Source organism: Mauremys mutica, chromosome 2 (assembly GCF_020497125.1).
Source record: "Mauremys mutica isolate MM-2020 ecotype Southern chromosome 2, ASM2049712v1, whole genome shotgun sequence".
NCBI classification, from domain to species: domain Eukaryota; kingdom Metazoa; phylum Chordata; order Testudines; family Geoemydidae; genus Mauremys; species Mauremys mutica.
In genome coordinates, this window is record NC_059073.1 from 24,600,330 (window position 1) to 24,618,180 (window position 17,851).

The following is a 17,851-nucleotide window of genomic DNA, read 5'->3' on the forward strand; positions in this document are numbered from 1 at the left end:
AGCTACACCAGTGTAATGAAGACAAACTCCATGCCAGTCAATTAAGTTACTCCAAAGTAAAACTGGTATAAGTATAACCCATGTGCCTAACAGGGAGATATCTCTTCAAGAGACCCACTGTGGGGAGGTAGGAGTGAGCTGTGTCTGGGTCATTGTTGCTAGGCAGATTAAGCACTCCACATCCAGAAGCTTCTGGAACTGGGTGTGGTAGTTTCGGGTCTGCTCCAATAGGTTCCCTGCTGCTGGGGTCAGACTCCATGAGGGCGAGCAGTCAGGACAGCTGCTTTGCAAAGGGCCATGTGCCCTGTGTGAGTTGGGAAACTGAGGCCAGGGGCAGGAAGCAGGCTGTTGTCCCTAACTTGGAAGTATTTTGCAGCAGGTTAGTGATATTGTTAACCCTCTAACGGGGCAGCCTGGGCAATGGTAATTATAGCAAGAGGAAACTCGGAGGGAAAAATAATGTATTCTATTTTAATTGTGTGCTTTGAATGTTGCTTTGATTTTAGCCAAACTGTTTTAGTTAAATTGTCTCAAGTAGTGCAATTCACCAACTAATGGGGAAAGAGTCATTTATATTTTGCTATTCACCGTTTTCTATTTTCTTGTAACAGGGTTTTCTTTAAATCTATACACTTGTGATTTAACTGAGTGGTTGGTTAATGAGTTAGCTGACTGGCTAGCAGTGATTTCAGCAGAGGAAGAGTCTGTCTGGATCCCAACTGAAGATTCCTACAAGCAAGTGGAGGGAAGATGTTGTTTTAGGCCTGGTCTACACTTGGTGGGGGGGGTTGATCTAAGTTACGCAACTTCAGCTACATGAATAATGTAGCTGAAGTCGACGTACTTAGATTAACTTCACTGTGGTGAGTCGACTGCTGCTGCTCCCCCGTCGACTCCGCCTGCGCCTCTCATGGCAGTGGAGTACAGGAGTCGATGGGAGAGCGCTCGGGGATCAATTTATCGCATCTAGACTAGACAAGACAATCCGGCGGGTAGTGTAAACATACCCTTAGACTCAGCAGATTGTATAGATTTAGTGATCAAAGACTCTAAACTCTTAGGTGAACTAAACCTAAGCTTTTGGGAACTCTCAGTTTCTTCTCACTATGTTTCTGTGGGGACCGAACTGTTCAGATTTTAATTTCATTTTTGTATAACTGTGAAGATAATGTCTGTGGATTATAAAACAGCTGTGTTATGCTGTAAAAATTAGATTATTATTTGTTTCTTTATCATAAGATTTTATAAAGTTTTTTAATTAAATTCATTTCTTTAGTTCCTTTCGGGACCTGAATGTGGAGAGGCTGACCCTATGCAATCCTGGCTGAAAATCCTTAGAGAATGACTTGTGGGTCTCCCGCTACTTTTCTATGGGAGTCGGGTATTTTTAGGCATTGGAGAAGGGCAGTGACGAGAACTCTAGCTCACCCAAAGGTTACATAAGGCAAGATGTAGTGAAAATATGCTGTGCTGGCAAACCACACACATGTTTATTACATTTACTCCTGGCTTAAGGTAAAGCAATGCTCAGGTTATTGATTAAGCACAGACTAGGCAATAGTGCACGTAGCCCCTCCAATAGCTCACGTAGCCCCTTCACCAATTATGATATATTGCACAAAGGGAGATGGCTATGGGTGAACCAATCAATATGTTACAAGTAACTATGATCTCATGCTCTTTGTTCTAATTACTAATAAAAACCCAGCTCAAGAGAGCTCGGGACGCCTGCTTAACAAACCTCTTGACTCCGCGTCTCCTTGATCCCAACATCTGGTGACCCCGACGTGATACACCGGATCCCGAGGACCCCTGCTCATCTGACTGGAATAGTCTAGGTGCACCCGCTGGAAACAGCCACTCGTGAGTATGGGGAGCGATTTATCAGTGCCACAAAAGGCTCATGCTAAGGAATTATTTAAGCTCATTGAGGGGAGCGGTTGCCCAGCGGTTACGCTGCGGCATGTAGAGGATTTTGTTAAGGAAATAGAATGCCAATGCCCCTGGTATCCCGAAGAGGGGTCCCTGCAGCAAGCAGATTGGCAAAAGATAGGAACACAGCTCTTTGAGAAACCTAGAGCAGCAGTACAGCACCTGCTCATGTGGCAGCGCTGTACTGAGGCAGTGGGAAAACTGGGGCCACAGGCGTCTCTCACTGCCGCCCCGCTTCTCGCGCTGACAACACCGCCTCCGTACCCGCGGGTGCTACCACCAGCGCCTGCGGTGTCGGATACGGGGCAGCGGCCCTCGGATCCCTCCGTTAATAAAGGAACTGATCAGCCTTGTTTCCGGGGGAATCGTGGGGGCTGCGTCCGGGCGGCGGTTGCGTTGGCGCGTGAGACGGGGGAATTGAATTTGGAGGAAGAACATCAGTGGGAGGGAGAGTTGCCCATGCTAATGCCTATAGCGGCAGGAGTCGATGCACAGGGCAATGCCGCCAGAGAGTGGACAGCGCTACCGTATACAGTACTGAGGGAGGTGAGAAAAGCTATCACAGAGACAGGCATCAGGTCTAATTTCGTGGCAGGCATCTTAGAAGGAATTGGAAATGGCTACATTATGGCTCCACAAGATTGGAAAGACTTATTTCGTATGGTGCTGACCCCCGCCCAGTATATGGTGTGGGACAATGAGTTTAGGTTAGCTGCTGTGGGATACTCAACCCCAGCTGCCACGCCTGACCAGATTTATGGAGCAGGCCAATTTAGCACTATAGAGGGACAGTTGGAGTTAGACCCAGATACATATATTCGTACTAAACTTAGTGTTATGAGAGCTTTCAGAAGGGTTCCCGTAAGTGGGAAACCGACTAGGTCTTTCACAGCCACCCGGCAGCAGCCTACAGAGCCGTATCCGCAGTTCATAGATAGGCTCAAGGAAGCAGTACAGCGGCAGGTTGATAACGAGGAGGCACAGACAGAGCTTTTACGGCGACTGGCCTATGAGCAAGCTAATGCTGATTGCAAGAAGGTACTGCAATCTATAATACATCGCCCCTCATACACTTTAGCGGACATGATTCAGGCTTGCGCAGATGTCGGTAGTCAAACCCATGCTATGGCTCTTTTGGCGGGGGCTATAAGACAAGGTAATAAACCAGCAGGAAATTGTTTTAATTGCAAAAAACCGGGACACTTTAAAAGCCAGTGTAGGGCACCCGGAGGGGGAGCACATAAAGGAAGACCCCAGGACGGGGGTAGGCCCTCCAAAAAATGTCCTAAATGCAACAAGGGGTATCATTGGGCAAATCAATGTCGATCAGGACTGGGGCGGGGAAACCAATAACCGGGCCCTCCCCGGGCCCTGGAACAACAACGGGGGCGGAAGAATTGACTAGAGCACAACCGGCAACGACCGGCAGTGCTGGAATAGACTTGTATAATCAAGAAGAAAAATCCTCATTCTTACCGGGGGAAGTTCTTTTAATGCCTACTCAATTAAAAGGGCCCCTTCCTGAAGGGACGGTGGGCATTATACTCCCTCGGTCATCAGCAAGCAAACAAGGAATTATGGTAGTTCCAGGAGTGATTGATGCTGATTATCAGGGAAAAATATATGTTCAGTATTGGAGTCACCTGCCTTTTACTTTAAGACGAGGGGACTCCTGGGCACAAATGATACTGTTGCCATATGAGCTCCCTGGAGAAAAATCACAGGTAACACGTACAGGAGGCTTTGGATCAACCCGTACTGAAGGCGACAGCGACTCTTCCTTTCACCCACAGGTGGCGGCGTTGGTACACCGAATATCCCTGCACAAACCTCAACGTAAGTATAACCTCCAAGGTAAGTGGCTGACCGGTTTGTTGGACACAGGGGCGGATGTTTCTGTCATAGCTGAAAAGGATTGGGAACCTAAATGGCCCTCTGAGATAGCCCCTGCGGTATTTGGGGTAGGAGGAAGCCAAGCATCTAAAAAGAGCTCTCAATGGTTACCGGTAAAATCCCAGGAACAAGGTCCCATAATAGCATATGTTCAACCCTGCATATTGCCTTTACAGTTTAACATTTGGGGAAGAGATTTGTTAGAACAGATAGGGGCGAAACTGATTTTGGAAGATGAGTAAGCCTCAGGCTCTTCCGTTACAGTGGAAAACTGATAAACCAGTCTGGGTAGAACAATGGCCATTACCTAAAGAAAAATTAGAAGCTTTGCAGCAATTAGTTGAGCAACAATTGAAAGATGAACACATTGAGCATACTACAAGCCCGTACAATACTCCTGTTTTTGTAATTAAGAAAAAATCAGGAAAATGGAGGCTCCTTCACGATTTGAGGGAAATTAATAAAATACTAGAACCAATGGGCCCCCTGCAGTGTGGCCTCCCCAATCCAAATTTAATCCCTTATGACTACCAGGTAGCGATAATTGATTTAAAGGATTGTTTCTTTACAATACCGTTACAGGAAAAGGATAGAAAGTATTTTGCATTCACAGTGCCAGTCCTGAACAACGCCCAACCCACAACACGTTATCATTGGAAAGTGTTACCCCAGGGCATGTTAAATAGCCCTACCATGTGTCAGTATTTTGTAAACACTGCTCTTCAACCTTTCAGAAATAAGTTCAAAAAGCTACTTGTATACCATTATATGGATGATATCTTAATAGCCGGTAGGCCCCTACCCACCACATGGAAAAGTGAGTTAACGGATATCTTAAGTCAATCGGGTCTGGTAGTAGCCCCGGAAAAAATACAGGAATCCGAACCTTTTCAATATTTAGGTCATAAAATGCTTGCAGCATACTCCATGCCCATACTTCCAAAACTTACCTGCCAAACAAATTAACATATGTAGTACTACAGCAAATTCTGGGATCCATAAATTGGATAAGACCGTATTACAAGATTCCCACTTCTATGCTAACTCCACTGTTTAATGCCCTAAAATTAGGAAAGCAACCGGGAGACATAATATCACTAACAAACGAACAACGGAGGTAGTGCATAAGGTCAACGAAGCCATGGCAGAAAGGTGGGTAGATAGAGCAGTACCTGACGTGCCCCCGTCCTTAATCATTCTTGGGGACACTAAGCAATTCATGGGGGCATTACTTCAACATACAAGTGAGAGAGAATTTATCCTCGAGTGGATGTATTTACCACACACACACAAAAACACACTCGTCCCATTGTCTGGAATGTTTGCTCAATTAATCACTAAAGGACGCAATCGAGCACTAAACTTGTTTGCCATGGATTTAGTAAACATTATTATCCCCATCCCCATCGCCACCTGGGAAGTTGCATGTATGCACTCGGAGGAGGTGCAAATAGCCCTAGCCAATTATGTTGGGTCCGTAACTTACCATACTCCCAAGGATCCTCGTCTCCAAGTTGCTCAGCATATTCCACTGAAAGTATTCTACTTGGTATCTCCCGTTCCCATAACAGAAGCTCTTACCATTTTCACCGATGGTGGCCCCTCCAGAGGGGTGGTTGCTTGGAAGAAAAATGACCAGTGGAAATCCCAGTTTACCTTACCGCAACGCTCTCCTCAGCGTGCGGAGCTAGCTGCGTTAATTCTTGCCTTTAACACATTTTCTGATCAACCAGTTAACCTCATAACAGACAGTTTGTATGCTGCCAATGTTGTTAGTAATATTGCTTCTAGTTGTGTTACTGCATCTTTGGATAATAATTTGCTTGGTTTATTTCTTTCCCTACAACTGATATTACGTCACCGACGACATCTATTTTTTATCGCACATGTTAGAAGTCATCAGCCTTTCCCCGGAGAAATCTCGCAAGGCAATGCCTATGCTGATAACGCCTTAAAGGCTTTCCCCTGCTCTCCTATGGAAAGTCACTCCTTACATCACCAAAATGCCAGGGCATTGGCCAAGCAATTTTCCATACCACTATCTGATGCACAAGCGATTATTCAGCAGTGCCCTGAGTGTACTGGAAACCTCGCAGGACCCGCTATCGGGGTAAATCCTCGGGGGCTAGGTGCAAACCAATTGTGGCAAATGGACGTCACTCGGTTCCCACCATTAGCTCCCTGGTCCTATTTGCATGTAGTCATAGACACTTATTCTGGATATATATGGGCAACGCCACAAAAAGGGGAAAAGGCGAAACACGTCTGTAATCACCTCATTCGTTCCTTTGCAGTGATGGGAAAGCCATCAGCTTTAAAAACTGACAACGGCCCAGCCTATTGCTCTTCCGCGATGGCAGCGTTCTGCACGCGCTGGGGAATCACGCATACCTTTGGCATCCCATACAATTCCCAGGGACAAGCCATTGTAGAACGAGCTAATCGCACATTAAAAACTGCCCTCCTGCGGCAAAAACAAAAAGGGGGAATTGTCCCCGGCAGCCTGACAGAAAAGGAAGAATGGCTGGCTCAAGTACTGTTTACACTCAATCATTTAAATCTATTACCTTTCAATTCTCAATTTTTCACCAGGGCACAACGGCATTATCAGACGACCGAAGTTCTTCCTGCTCCAAAGGTAACCTATCGTCAGCTACCTGGCCCGGAGTGGAGCGGACCTGTGCCACTAATCACCTGGGGGCGCGGTTACGCAGCTGTATCAACACCGAGCGGCCCGCTCTGGGTACCTGCACGATACGTTCGACCATACAAGGATGGCTGCCAGACCTATCCTGGCTAAAGCAAATGTTTGCATATGTTATTGTTATAGCTGCAGGATTAATACTTTGTTGCTGCATATTACAGTGTATTCCTTCACTTATTAGCCTATTTGTCCACGGCTGCCCTTGGCAACGACTTAATATAAAACAGAGCATTCATTATGCCTGCAAATTGCTTAAAAACAAAAAGGGGGAGATGTAGTGAAAATATGCTGTGCTGGCAAACCACACACATGTTTATTACATTTACTCCTGGCTTAAGGTAAAGCAATGCTCAGGTTATTGATTAAGCACAGACTAGGCAATAGTGCACGTAGCCCCTCCAATAGCTCACGTAGCCCCTTCACCAATTATGATATATTGCACAAAGGGAGATGGCTATGGGTGAACCAATCAATATGTTACAAGTAACTATGATCTCATGCTCTTTGTTCTAATTACTAATAAAAACCCAGCTCAAGAGAGCTCGGGACGCCTGCTTAACAAACCTCTTGACTCCGCGTCTCCTTGATCCCAACACAAGAACCTAGGCCCTTGGGCCTTGTCTGCCCTAGCAAATTTCCTAGCCCAAATGAAGCATGAGTGAATCTCCACCAGTGGTAGCAATGGTGGAAATTACAGTACAAACAGGCCTCATCTGTAGCGACAATAATAAAAACAGCAGCGCCACTAGAGCCCTATGTCTGCAGTACAGCTTCTCCCACAGCTACCGTCAGAAGAGAGTACAGAATGAGAGCTATGAAATTCATTAGTAAAGATGCAGCCTTAGAATCCAGCTTGTGCCACCTTGGGAATTTTAGCCTTTCTTGACTGTAAGCGAATTAGACGTATCACATTAGCATAATACCACAGTGTGTAGTTTTTCTGCATCATGACTTCATGTTTTATTAATGTGAATCTACAGCACTTTATTTTCCCTACTACTATACCGCTGGTATTAAGTCAGCAATTTACTCAGGTCCTGAGCAATCTGGGCACTAAAGATGACAAAAGAATGTACTCATCCTACTTTTCAAGACACTAAGCTCTGGTCTACAGTACAGAATTACTTTGGTATAACTACATCGCGCAGGGGTGTGAAAAATCCACACCCCTGAGTGATGTAGTTATACCGATCTAAGTGTCAGTGTAGACAGTGCTATGTTGGTGGGACAGCTTCTCCAGCCAACATAGCTACCGCTTCTCACGGAGGTGGATTAAGTAAACCAACTGAAGAAGCTGTCTCTTAGGGCTTGGCTACTCTCGAAACTTCAAAGCGCCGCCGCAGGAGCGCTGCCGCGGCAGCGCTTTGAAGTGCGAGTGTGGTCGCAGCGCCAGCGCTGGGAGAGAGCTCTCCCAGCGCTGCACGTTCTCCACCTCCCCGTGGGGATTAGCTTACAGCACTGGGAGCCGCGCTCCCAGCGCTGCGGCACTGTTTACACTGGCGCTTTACAGCGCTGTATCTTGCTGCGTTCAGGGGGGTGTTTTTTTCACACCCCTGAGCGAGAAACTTGCAGCGCTGTAAAGTGCCAGTGTTGCCAAGGCCTCAGCTTAGAATGTCTTCATTAAAGAGCTACAGCAGCACAGCTGCATTGTTGCAGCTGTGCTGATGCAGTGTTTTAAGTGTAGACCTGCGCTAAGTAAAAGTGCATCAGCTTTAACATTTGCAAGTAACTCAGCCGCCAGGAAACAAGGCCTACATTTGTGAGCAATACCGTCCCAATTTACCATTTGACCTGCAAACATGACCACCACATACGGATCCACAAGGTCCTTACTGTCGCCCATGAATGCTTTGGTGACATTAGCCATGATGCTGGAGTTCATCTTTGGAAGCCCCTCTGCTTTATAGATTCTCACATAAAATCTGGCCCACGGTCTTTCAGATGGAAATCCTTTGGGGATCAAGAGGTTCCTACAAGAATAAAAAAAAGCCATTTCCCTCAGAATGAAAACTCAGCTAGACAATGAAGTGATTCCAAGACAATTTTTTTAACAAAGGGGGTCACACCATTTTTTACAGCGTAACTTGTGATAAATACTATGTCCCGGAGGCGGGGGATGGGAATGGGGGACAAGGAGTGTGCATTTGTTTTTCCACCTAAATAAAAGCATTCTCTAGTGACCATAACTGCAGAAGGCGGCGACACCACTTGGCAGGCAGAAGTCTATGAAGTGCCCCTGCTAGAAATGTTTATACTTTGTTCCTGTAAAATATATTGAGTATAGTGATAGGATAGCATAGCATACAGTGTGTGTAACTTGTAATGGGGGGTGGTGTTTGTACATGTATATAAAGAATACACACACACAATAGGAGGATAAAGAATGTCTTCCTATCATATTGGGGTTTTTTGTTGTTTTTTTTTTTAAAAAAACACCTCAAGTTTGCTGCAATCTGGTGCATTCTCCAGGCAAAAAATTGCTGTTCAGAAATATTTCAAATGGCTCCAGAGTAAAGTCATTCAGGCAGGGAGTTAGCAGTATCCTGAGATGAGAATGAACTCCCTCACTGCTGGTCTACACTAGCGGGGGGAATCGATCTAAGATACGCAACTTCAGCTACGTGACTAGCGTAGCTGAAGTCGAAGTACCTTAGATCGAATTACCTACCATCCTCACGGCGCGGGATCGACGTCCGCGGCTCCCCATGTCGACTCCGTTACCGCCGTTCGCGTTGGTGGAGTTCCGGAGTCGACAGGAGCGCGTTCGAGGATCGATATATCGCGTCTAGATGAGATGCGATATATCGATCCCCAAGAAATCGATTGCTACCCGCCGATACAGCCGGCAGTGAAGACGTTCATCAGAGGCAGGGGACTGACAATAATCCCTCCCTTTCATTTGTTGGTGGAATTAGAAGAACTCTCCTGCCCCCACACCCCCTCAAAGCAGCACATACAGAGACGTCTGTTAAAACAAGCCCAGATTAGACAAGCAAGGCATGTATTCTATAAACAGGAGAAAAGGACTTTTCATGGATTTTCTTTCCTCTTTGACAGATGCAAAATAAGGAAAATTTTTACAGTACTTTTCAATTTGCTCTTCAGCATCACTTGCTTTCTGAATGGCTTGTATGGTTTCTCCTTTCCCAGCAACACTGATATCACACTTCAGGTATCCCTTGGCTCCCGTCCTAATGTCAGCAGGGTCTGTGAGAAGTGCCCACTTGTCACAAAACTGATGACCTGTAAAACATACAAGCTAATACGAGTCATGGAAGATGGGATACATTCCAGAAGACTGGAAAAGGGCAAATATAGTGGCCATCTATAAAATGGGAAATAAGGACACCCCAGGGAATTACAGACCAGTCAGCTTAACATCTGTACCTGGAAAGATAATGGAGCAAATAATTAAGCAATCAATTTGCAAACAACTAGAAGATTATAATGTGATAAATAACAGCACAGATTTGTCAAGAACAAATTGTGTCAAACCAACCCAATAGCTTTCTTTGACAGGGTAACAAGCCTTGTGGTTGGGGGGAAGCAGTAGATGTGGTATATCTTGACTTTAGTAAGGCTTTTGATAGTGTCTTGCATGACCTCTCTTAAACAAACTAGGGAAATACAACCTAGATGGAGCTACTATAAGGTGGATGCATAAAATCATTCCCAGAGAGTAGTTACCAGTGGTTCACAGTGTAGCACAAGCCGGAATCCGTAGACCCAGGCTCTGAGACTTGCTGCTGCAGGGTTGGGGTTTTTTCTGCAGTGAAGACATAGCTTCTGTGTTTCAGCTCCCTAGCTATAACATAGAATACCCCTTCCTCACAGGGATGCTGAGAAATTAAATACATAAAAAACTGTACTGCAGTGTAGATATTTGTTTTCTAGAACCATTCCAGTCTGTGACTCATAGAGCTGGTCATAAATGTGAGGTAGGAGGAAATCAGCGAAATTCCTTCCTGGGCTGTTTATTTAAAATTTCAGAAAGTGCTTAACAGCTGTAGAGGTGATGATGCAAACGGGCTGGATCTTTTCCTCTCTATCCTGCTTTGTCTCTTTCTTCCATTGTCCTTCTCTGTTGTTTTTCTCTTCTCATTTCACTGTCCCACATGGTCCCTTTTCCAGTCTCCTCTCTATCTCCCCCATTCCCTTCCTGACCTCCCCTCTTATACAACACATGGGACCAGATTTTCAAGCGCTCACCATACACAAATGATGCCAGTTTTTCATAAGAATTCATACTCCATTTAAGCACCTAAATAAGGGCCAGATTTGCAAAAACACCTAGTTTTCTGCAGCTAACTTTGCAACACTTAGCATGCAACATGCTGAGCTCTAAAAAAAATTAATTCCAGCCATTTATTTTGGTGCCTAAAGAGACGATGAGCTCTTTTGAAAACCTGGACCTTGGTGAATTGCTCTGAGATGGCTCCAAGAAGGGATTCAAGTGACTGAAGAAGACAAACAGCAGAAAAAACATATGAAACAAAAGAGAAGTTAGAAAATGCATCTCCTACCTGGCTGATTATACACTGTCCCCAAATCTACTTTGAAGGAGCCAATCAATAAGCTCCCGATCAGCTTGTTGTGCATAACCTGTTAAAGAAAGGCACATTAGAGATTCCCTTCCACTCAACGTACGAAACACCATTCCAAGCAAAGATATTTAACATAGATGACAAAAGCAGCCACAGAAGCCAGTGGGGATCATATCTAACAACAGACATAGACACCTTAGGGCTGATCAGTTTTTGTGCTGATTTAATTGTATGGGTTTAGAAACCAATATAGTTAAATCAGTGGAACCCACAGTTATAACAATATAAAACTACTTATATATGTCCATTTAAACAAGCAAGAGGGATATAAGCAGTTTTATCCCAGAATAGCTGCATCCACGCTAAGGGTTGTGCCAGTATTGGTTTCTAAACCAATAGTTAAATTGGTACAAAAACTTTGTGTAGACAGAGGAGAAGAAATTACATTGTCGCTTTCCAAAGTTTCAATATGTATTTTGCACAATGGGCCCAATGCTGAGCTCACAAAATGTCATTCTGTTGATGTCAGTGAGTGACACGGATGTAAACTGGTGCAAATGAGAGGAAGATCAGGTCCATGGGACACTTGCTCCATCCTTCCAGAGTAGGGATTCAACAGCAGCCTCTCCTGGTCATATCACTCCCCCTCACATCTTGATTTGATTTTCAAATCCCTGAGTGTGTGGCAAGCAAGGTGCTGGCCAGCAGCATTTCCTTGTGGTGGGGTTGGAAGAAAAGCAGTGTGAACTTTTTGTTATGAAACAAATCTCACTGGTTTCGAGTTTAATTAGAAGTCTGGAACTCAACCCATGTTTGAGAAAAAGTTCCCAAGAGCTAGCAGATTTTTCAGACAATCTTTGGCCAAACTGGAAGGAAAGATAGGCCTGAAACTAAAATCCTAGATCTAGGTTAGGATCTGAGTTCATAGTTCATGTTTCTAGAACAGCCAAATCCACACACCCCAAACTTGGGAAGAATTCGAATTTGGATCTGGATTTTGAGCCCCCAAATTTGGAAGCACACGTATCCAGGGCTTCAGTTCTATATATTCTAGACACAGACACAGACTTGCATTCAGGTTTTGGTTTGGATCTGTCATGGGGGAGATAGACCTTGAGTCTCCTCTCAAATCATAGGACTTGTAGCCCAAGGATCATGTGACCGTAGCATTCAGCAAGGCCTTCTGGGAAACTGAAGCAGCAGCCAACCTAATGCCAGACCAGTCAAATCACTAATATAGCATCCATCTAATTTTCAAAATGAGTTAAAGTAGGCTTGGGGGTTCAAAGAAACCATGAAAACTCAGTGGTTTCACCTTGAAGCCAGGGAAAACAACAGCTTTGGATGAATTTCACTTTGACTTTGTGGCTGCAATAGGAGCATGAACCCATGGAAACCAAACTGGCAGCTCCACTCCACATAAAATACTTTCACAAGTCCTGCACAACCAAAACCACGACATTTCATAAAGCTTTAGTCAGGGCAAGAAAGGGATCTATTAGAGCGAAGGTCAAGGGCACGGTCCAGTTCTCTCATTGCTCTCCTTTTATTTTTTCTCCCCTCTCCAGAGTCTGAGTGGATATTCAGGGATAGTCCCATGTGAAAACTACACTTTGTGGGCACATAGGGGCCTTCTGGTGTGAAGTGTGAGGAACCCCTGTGCAGAGGTGCTGGAACAATTTGTATAGTGGGGGTGCTGAGAGCCACTGAATCAAACTGCAAACCCTGTATATGATGGAAACCACTTCAAGCCAGGGGTTGTGGCAGCACCTATGCCCCTGTGAGATTCTGAGTGTTCTCTGTTCCCACTGAAGTCCCACAGGGCTCCACCCCTTGCAGGATGGGGCTCTTAAATTGACAAGGAAAATAAATGACTAACAGCTCTTGTGTGCCATGCTCTGTATATAGTTTTTTTCACTCTTATTTCTCAAGCTTCCCCCGCTGTCCAACCCTCCCCGCTCTCCACCCAGATGCAGTAAAGCAGGCAAGTTTGAAGTTTCAAATCAAACTCTTTTTCTTTTCTCCATGGGGGAGGGGAGGAAGGGGGAAGAAAGCACAATAACCATCTGAGCAGCTAAAAAACCATGGTGGGTTTTTTCACAATCAATAAACTAAAAAAATAACGGAAGGGATTTTCTTCAAACTTTCCAGCTGAGGAGGAGCAGGAGAAATGTCAGCCTAAAATGTAACTGAGTAGTGGGGATAAGGGCTTAGAGTGAAAGTACAGTATCAATTATGCCTACAGCATTGAAAGGATGTTGCCATAATGTGTCTGAAGATGTTAATGAGAAGGAAATCCATAAGGGCTTAAGAGGCAGAAAAGGGCCCTGTTCTCCCCCAGGAGACTAACGGCTGGGCTGAGACATGGTAGTGCTGCTACATTATTTGCTTTCCTGAGGCTTCTAAACACAGGTCTGTACATTTCCATGATAATACGGATTCGGTGTGTGAGGGATTTGTAGTCCTGAAGGCTGTTACACTTTGCTTCTCCTCAGGCTAGCTTCAAACCAAGCAAACGTAGGAAGTTTTCCATCCCCTGTGGTGCTGTGTCTAGCCAGGACACGTATTTGCTCACTCATTCAATTTTATTCCCTTAACATGCTGGCTTTTTCTAAAGCCATGTTCCAAGATAACTGAAATGAATTCCTGATTATAACAGCAGACATTAGCCTTGCATTAGATTAGCATTTCCTTTATAAATGCCATATTTTGTTTATGACCTAATCATTACAACCTTGGGGCCAAATCCTCTCCTGGTGTAAGTCAAGGATCTCCATTGAATTCAATGCAACTAGACCAATTTACACCAGCTGAGGCACTGGCCCATTTTCTGTGTTGAAACTTGGCATTCAGGCCCTCAGCCCAGATGCTGACAAATGGCGAAGTTACCAAAGAAAAACTTAATCAGAAAAATTAGAGGTGGAAGTAAAAGAACAGACATTTACCAGGTGAAGGCTTGTTGTAATTCTAGTATAATTCAAAGAAGAAGATGTAGTGTGGAGAAAAAAGGAATAAGCAAGATATTGATTTAATATGTTCTAATTACTTTTGTATCTTTTAAATATATGTAGGTAAATGTATAGAATTCAAACGGAAGAACTGTTTCTCTTGGGAACACATCTACTCTTCACATGCAGCAAGTATTTTACAAAGACCTAATTCCATGCTCTGTGGGTTTGATCCTGCGGGACAGTGCCAGGCACCAAAACGTGCATGCAATTGGGGTTGAAATACACATCTGTGCGAAAGGCCAACAAGAGGGCCTATGCACTAGTTGAGCCCTAATGAAGCTTTATATTAAGGGTGTGAGCGGAGCTTAACTGGTCCAAAGACCTTGCGCCGGTGCTCTGCATAGGGTGAATTTCACCCTTACATGCCCAAGCTACATAGGCAAACACCACAACATCAGGTTGGGATTTGGAATACAAACTAGAAATTTGCTAACACAGCTGTCTTGCTGGGCCTCCAACTGGCCATTTGTACATGAAAATACCCACTTTGTGCACCCAACCAAGATAACTGCATTTGAAGCCCTGCACTTCTGATGGTATGAAAATTGAGACTAGATCCTGGCTCTTCAAATACATAGTGAACATCTCTATGAATCTTGCAATGAGAGGTTTTGTATGCATGGATCCACGTGATTCTTAGACAGCCATCTGGTTCTGCCACTCAAACGTGGGCCCTGTTCTGATCTAGGCCTGGTGTTTTTGTTATAAATGGGCAAAATACTTCATTAAAAAAAAAAAATCCTTTCCCAATATCTTGAACCATTGTTCGTTTCTCTGACCAAATTCAAACTGAACCATTTTTAATGGTTTTGAAATTTTTGGATGTGAGGCAGGGACTGAAAGCAGAAATGCTGAAATACTACATGAGAGGCCAGGCTTGTGGTATTTCTAGCTACGAATGCAAACGGCACTGCCCCATATCTCTTAAGCAGTTCTTGCTCAAGTTCTAGCCCAGTTTTAGGTTTGAAAAAGGCTTGGGATACATATGTAGGACTAGATGTTCTGCTGGTGTAAATCAATGTAGTTCCACAGAAGTCTGAAGAGTCGTCCCTAAACTATAGATACTTGTCCAAACCCCAAAACCAACACCTGCTTAGATACTCTTATCATCTTGGGCTTCAATGGGAAACAAATGTGCACTTCCTTGGTATCATTCTATTTGCTTGTGTGAACCATTCAACTACTGATTTTTCTCTGGGGAAAGTACAAATTAGATCATAGAATATTAGGGTTGGAAGAGACCTCAGGAAGTCATCTAGTCCAATCCCCTACTCAAATCAGGACCAACATCAACTAAATCGTCCCAGCCAGGGCTTTGTCAAGCCGGGCCTTAAAAACCTCTAAGGATGGAGATTCCACCTCCTACCTAGGTAACCCATTCCAACCACCCTGCTTCACCACCCTCCTAGTGAAATAGTGTTTCCTAATATCCAACCTAGACCTCCCCCACTGCAACTTGAGACCATTACTCCTTGTTCTGTCATCTGCCACCACTGAGAACAGCCTAGCTCCATCCTCTTTGGAACCCCTCTTCAGGTAGTTGAAGGCTGCTATCAAATCCCCCTTCACTCTTCTCTTCTGCAGACTAAATAACCCCAGTTCCCTCAGCCTCTCCTCGTAAGTCATGTGCCCCAGTCATGTGCTCATAAGTCATTTTCGTTGCCCTCCGCTGGACTCTCTCCAATTTGTCCACATCCCTTCTGTAGTGGGGGGACCAAAACTGGACGTAATACTCCAGGTGTGGCCTCACCAGTGCTGAATAGAGGGGAATAACCACTTCCCTCGATCTGCTGGCAACGCTCCTACTAATACAGCCCAATATGCCCTTGGCCTTCTTGGCAACGAGGGCACACTGCTGACTCATATCTAGCTTCTTGTCCATCGTAATCCCCAGGTCCTTTTCTGCAGAACTGCTGCTTAGCCAGTTGGTCCCCAACCTGTAGCAGTGCATGGGATTCTTCCTTCTTAAGTGATCTATACCTGTTTTACATATTAAACCTCTCAATGCTATGTGAAACACACACATTCCCCACAGCATACTTTAAATGCTTCTTCATTCCTAGAATCAATTATTTTAGGAATATATTCCTGGCAGAGATTAGCAGTTAATTCAGAGCCACACAGCTTTCCCCAGGTGCATGAAACCATCTTTGACAAAATAAGTATCTGTATCTTTGTTCATTTCAGTATTCAAAGCAAGACTGATTGGGACAGTTGGATTTGCTCCTTGGGGTTTCACCACAACAGAGGCAATGCAGTGCTGAGCATAGCAACTTAACTTACAGTTGGGTTCCTTCTCCTCCTGAATAACAAGCAACAATTAAAATGCTAGGATTGTCTTAGCACTGATATTGCTCATGCCTAAAGAGCTGGAATGCAGCTTTCAATATGAACTTGGGTTGTGGCTGAAGAACTGAGATAAGCACCCACCCCCTCCCAAAAAGAAAAGTTTCAGCTCAATAAACTGAGAAAAACTGATGTGAAGGTTAAAAATTAAAGGGATGAAGACAACAATGAGGGCTCCGTTAACATTGGGTGAAATTCATCCTCTACAGAGGACCAGTGTGAGGCAAATGCACCACTCAAATATCCAACCAACTAACACACTATTCACTAGTTTATAATTTACTTTCAAAAAGATGCCCATGAAAATTCACACAGGATCTGGCTGTTGGGTTGTTTTAAGTCTCTTTAAGTCATTACCAGTTGCCACTTCTACCTTTCCCCATTCCTGACTTCACCTTAGTGCACAACCTCATGATACCATTTGCATTTAAAACAAAATTGTTTTTCTTTTTATGAACATCACTATTAGGCCTAGTATAACACACACAGCCAAATATTTGAGCCTTGTTTAATAAAACAACATAAAACTTCCCAAAATACTTACAGAGATTTTGATAATTTTGTCAAACAAATGCATCTGAGGTCCAATGAAGTCAAACACAAAATACTGTGGAAAAACAAAATTGCAGATTAATATTGTCCTGATGCTGTCTTTAGCAAGCACTATTTGCCACACAGTTTGAAGTTCTGGCCTAATCTAATATACTTGCACATATGCTTCTGACTGATTATTTTAAAACACACACTACATTTATTTAAGAGCTCTAAATCTAAAAGGTAGAGGCAGAGAAGGCAGGAAACCCAGAAGAAGAAATAATTTGGTTTGCTTTGGAAGTTATTTTATCAAACTCCTTGTGTAACTTGCAAAAAAAAAAAGTCAGAGTGATTTGAACTTGGAGAGTGTGATGGTGGGTTGAGGGAACTATTCTGGGAAGAGTTCATGAATGAGGGATGGGAGTGGTAGAGGAGGAATGAGTCACGGCGAGTCATGTCCTTGGTGGATCAGGTTGGAGGGAACATGAAAAGAGAGAGGTTGAGACATGCAGAATGGAGCAGAGTTGTCACTTTTGCTCTTCCATACTTTAAATTTTAACAGCTTGCTGACAAACTTCACATGTCAGAGAGATAAGATTGCTTTAGTCATTAATCTCTAGTCACTGTAATATGAACAATCACCATTCTGAACCATTTCAAACAGCATCTTCCCAACTGCAAGGTACTTACTTCATTGTAAAATGGGGCATTTGTGCCTTCTTTGACTGTCGTTTGCTTCTTTTCATCTCCAATCTCTATGATCACCACTGGATCAATATTCTCACCAACTAATTGCCGGGCTTCAATGATTGTTATTGCGATCTGCAGGGCACAGATACAACACATGCACAAAAACAGTCTCAGATTCAATCCCAGCAGTTATTTTA

The 17,851-nt window shown here is 44.1% G+C and overlaps 1 protein-coding gene across 2 annotated transcripts in view; it reads right to left on the minus strand.

The window, feature by feature from the left end:
- Window positions 1-17,851, minus strand: part of FER1L6 (fer-1 like family member 6) — a 176,123-nt gene that overhangs the window by 77,897 nt on the left and 80,375 nt on the right. For both annotated transcript variants that reach the window (XM_045004365.1, XM_045004364.1), the window contains exons 7-11: window positions 17,655-17,786; window positions 16,975-17,037; window positions 11,053-11,131; window positions 9,616-9,772; window positions 8,313-8,499 (exon numbers count right to left, since the gene is read on the minus strand). In XM_045004365.1, the coding sequence (XP_044860300.1) occupies window positions 8,313-8,499; window positions 9,616-9,772; window positions 11,053-11,131; window positions 16,975-17,037; window positions 17,655-17,786 (618 nt within the window). The remainder of the gene's footprint in view (window positions 1-8,312; window positions 8,500-9,615; window positions 9,773-11,052; window positions 11,132-16,974; window positions 17,038-17,654; window positions 17,787-17,851) is intronic.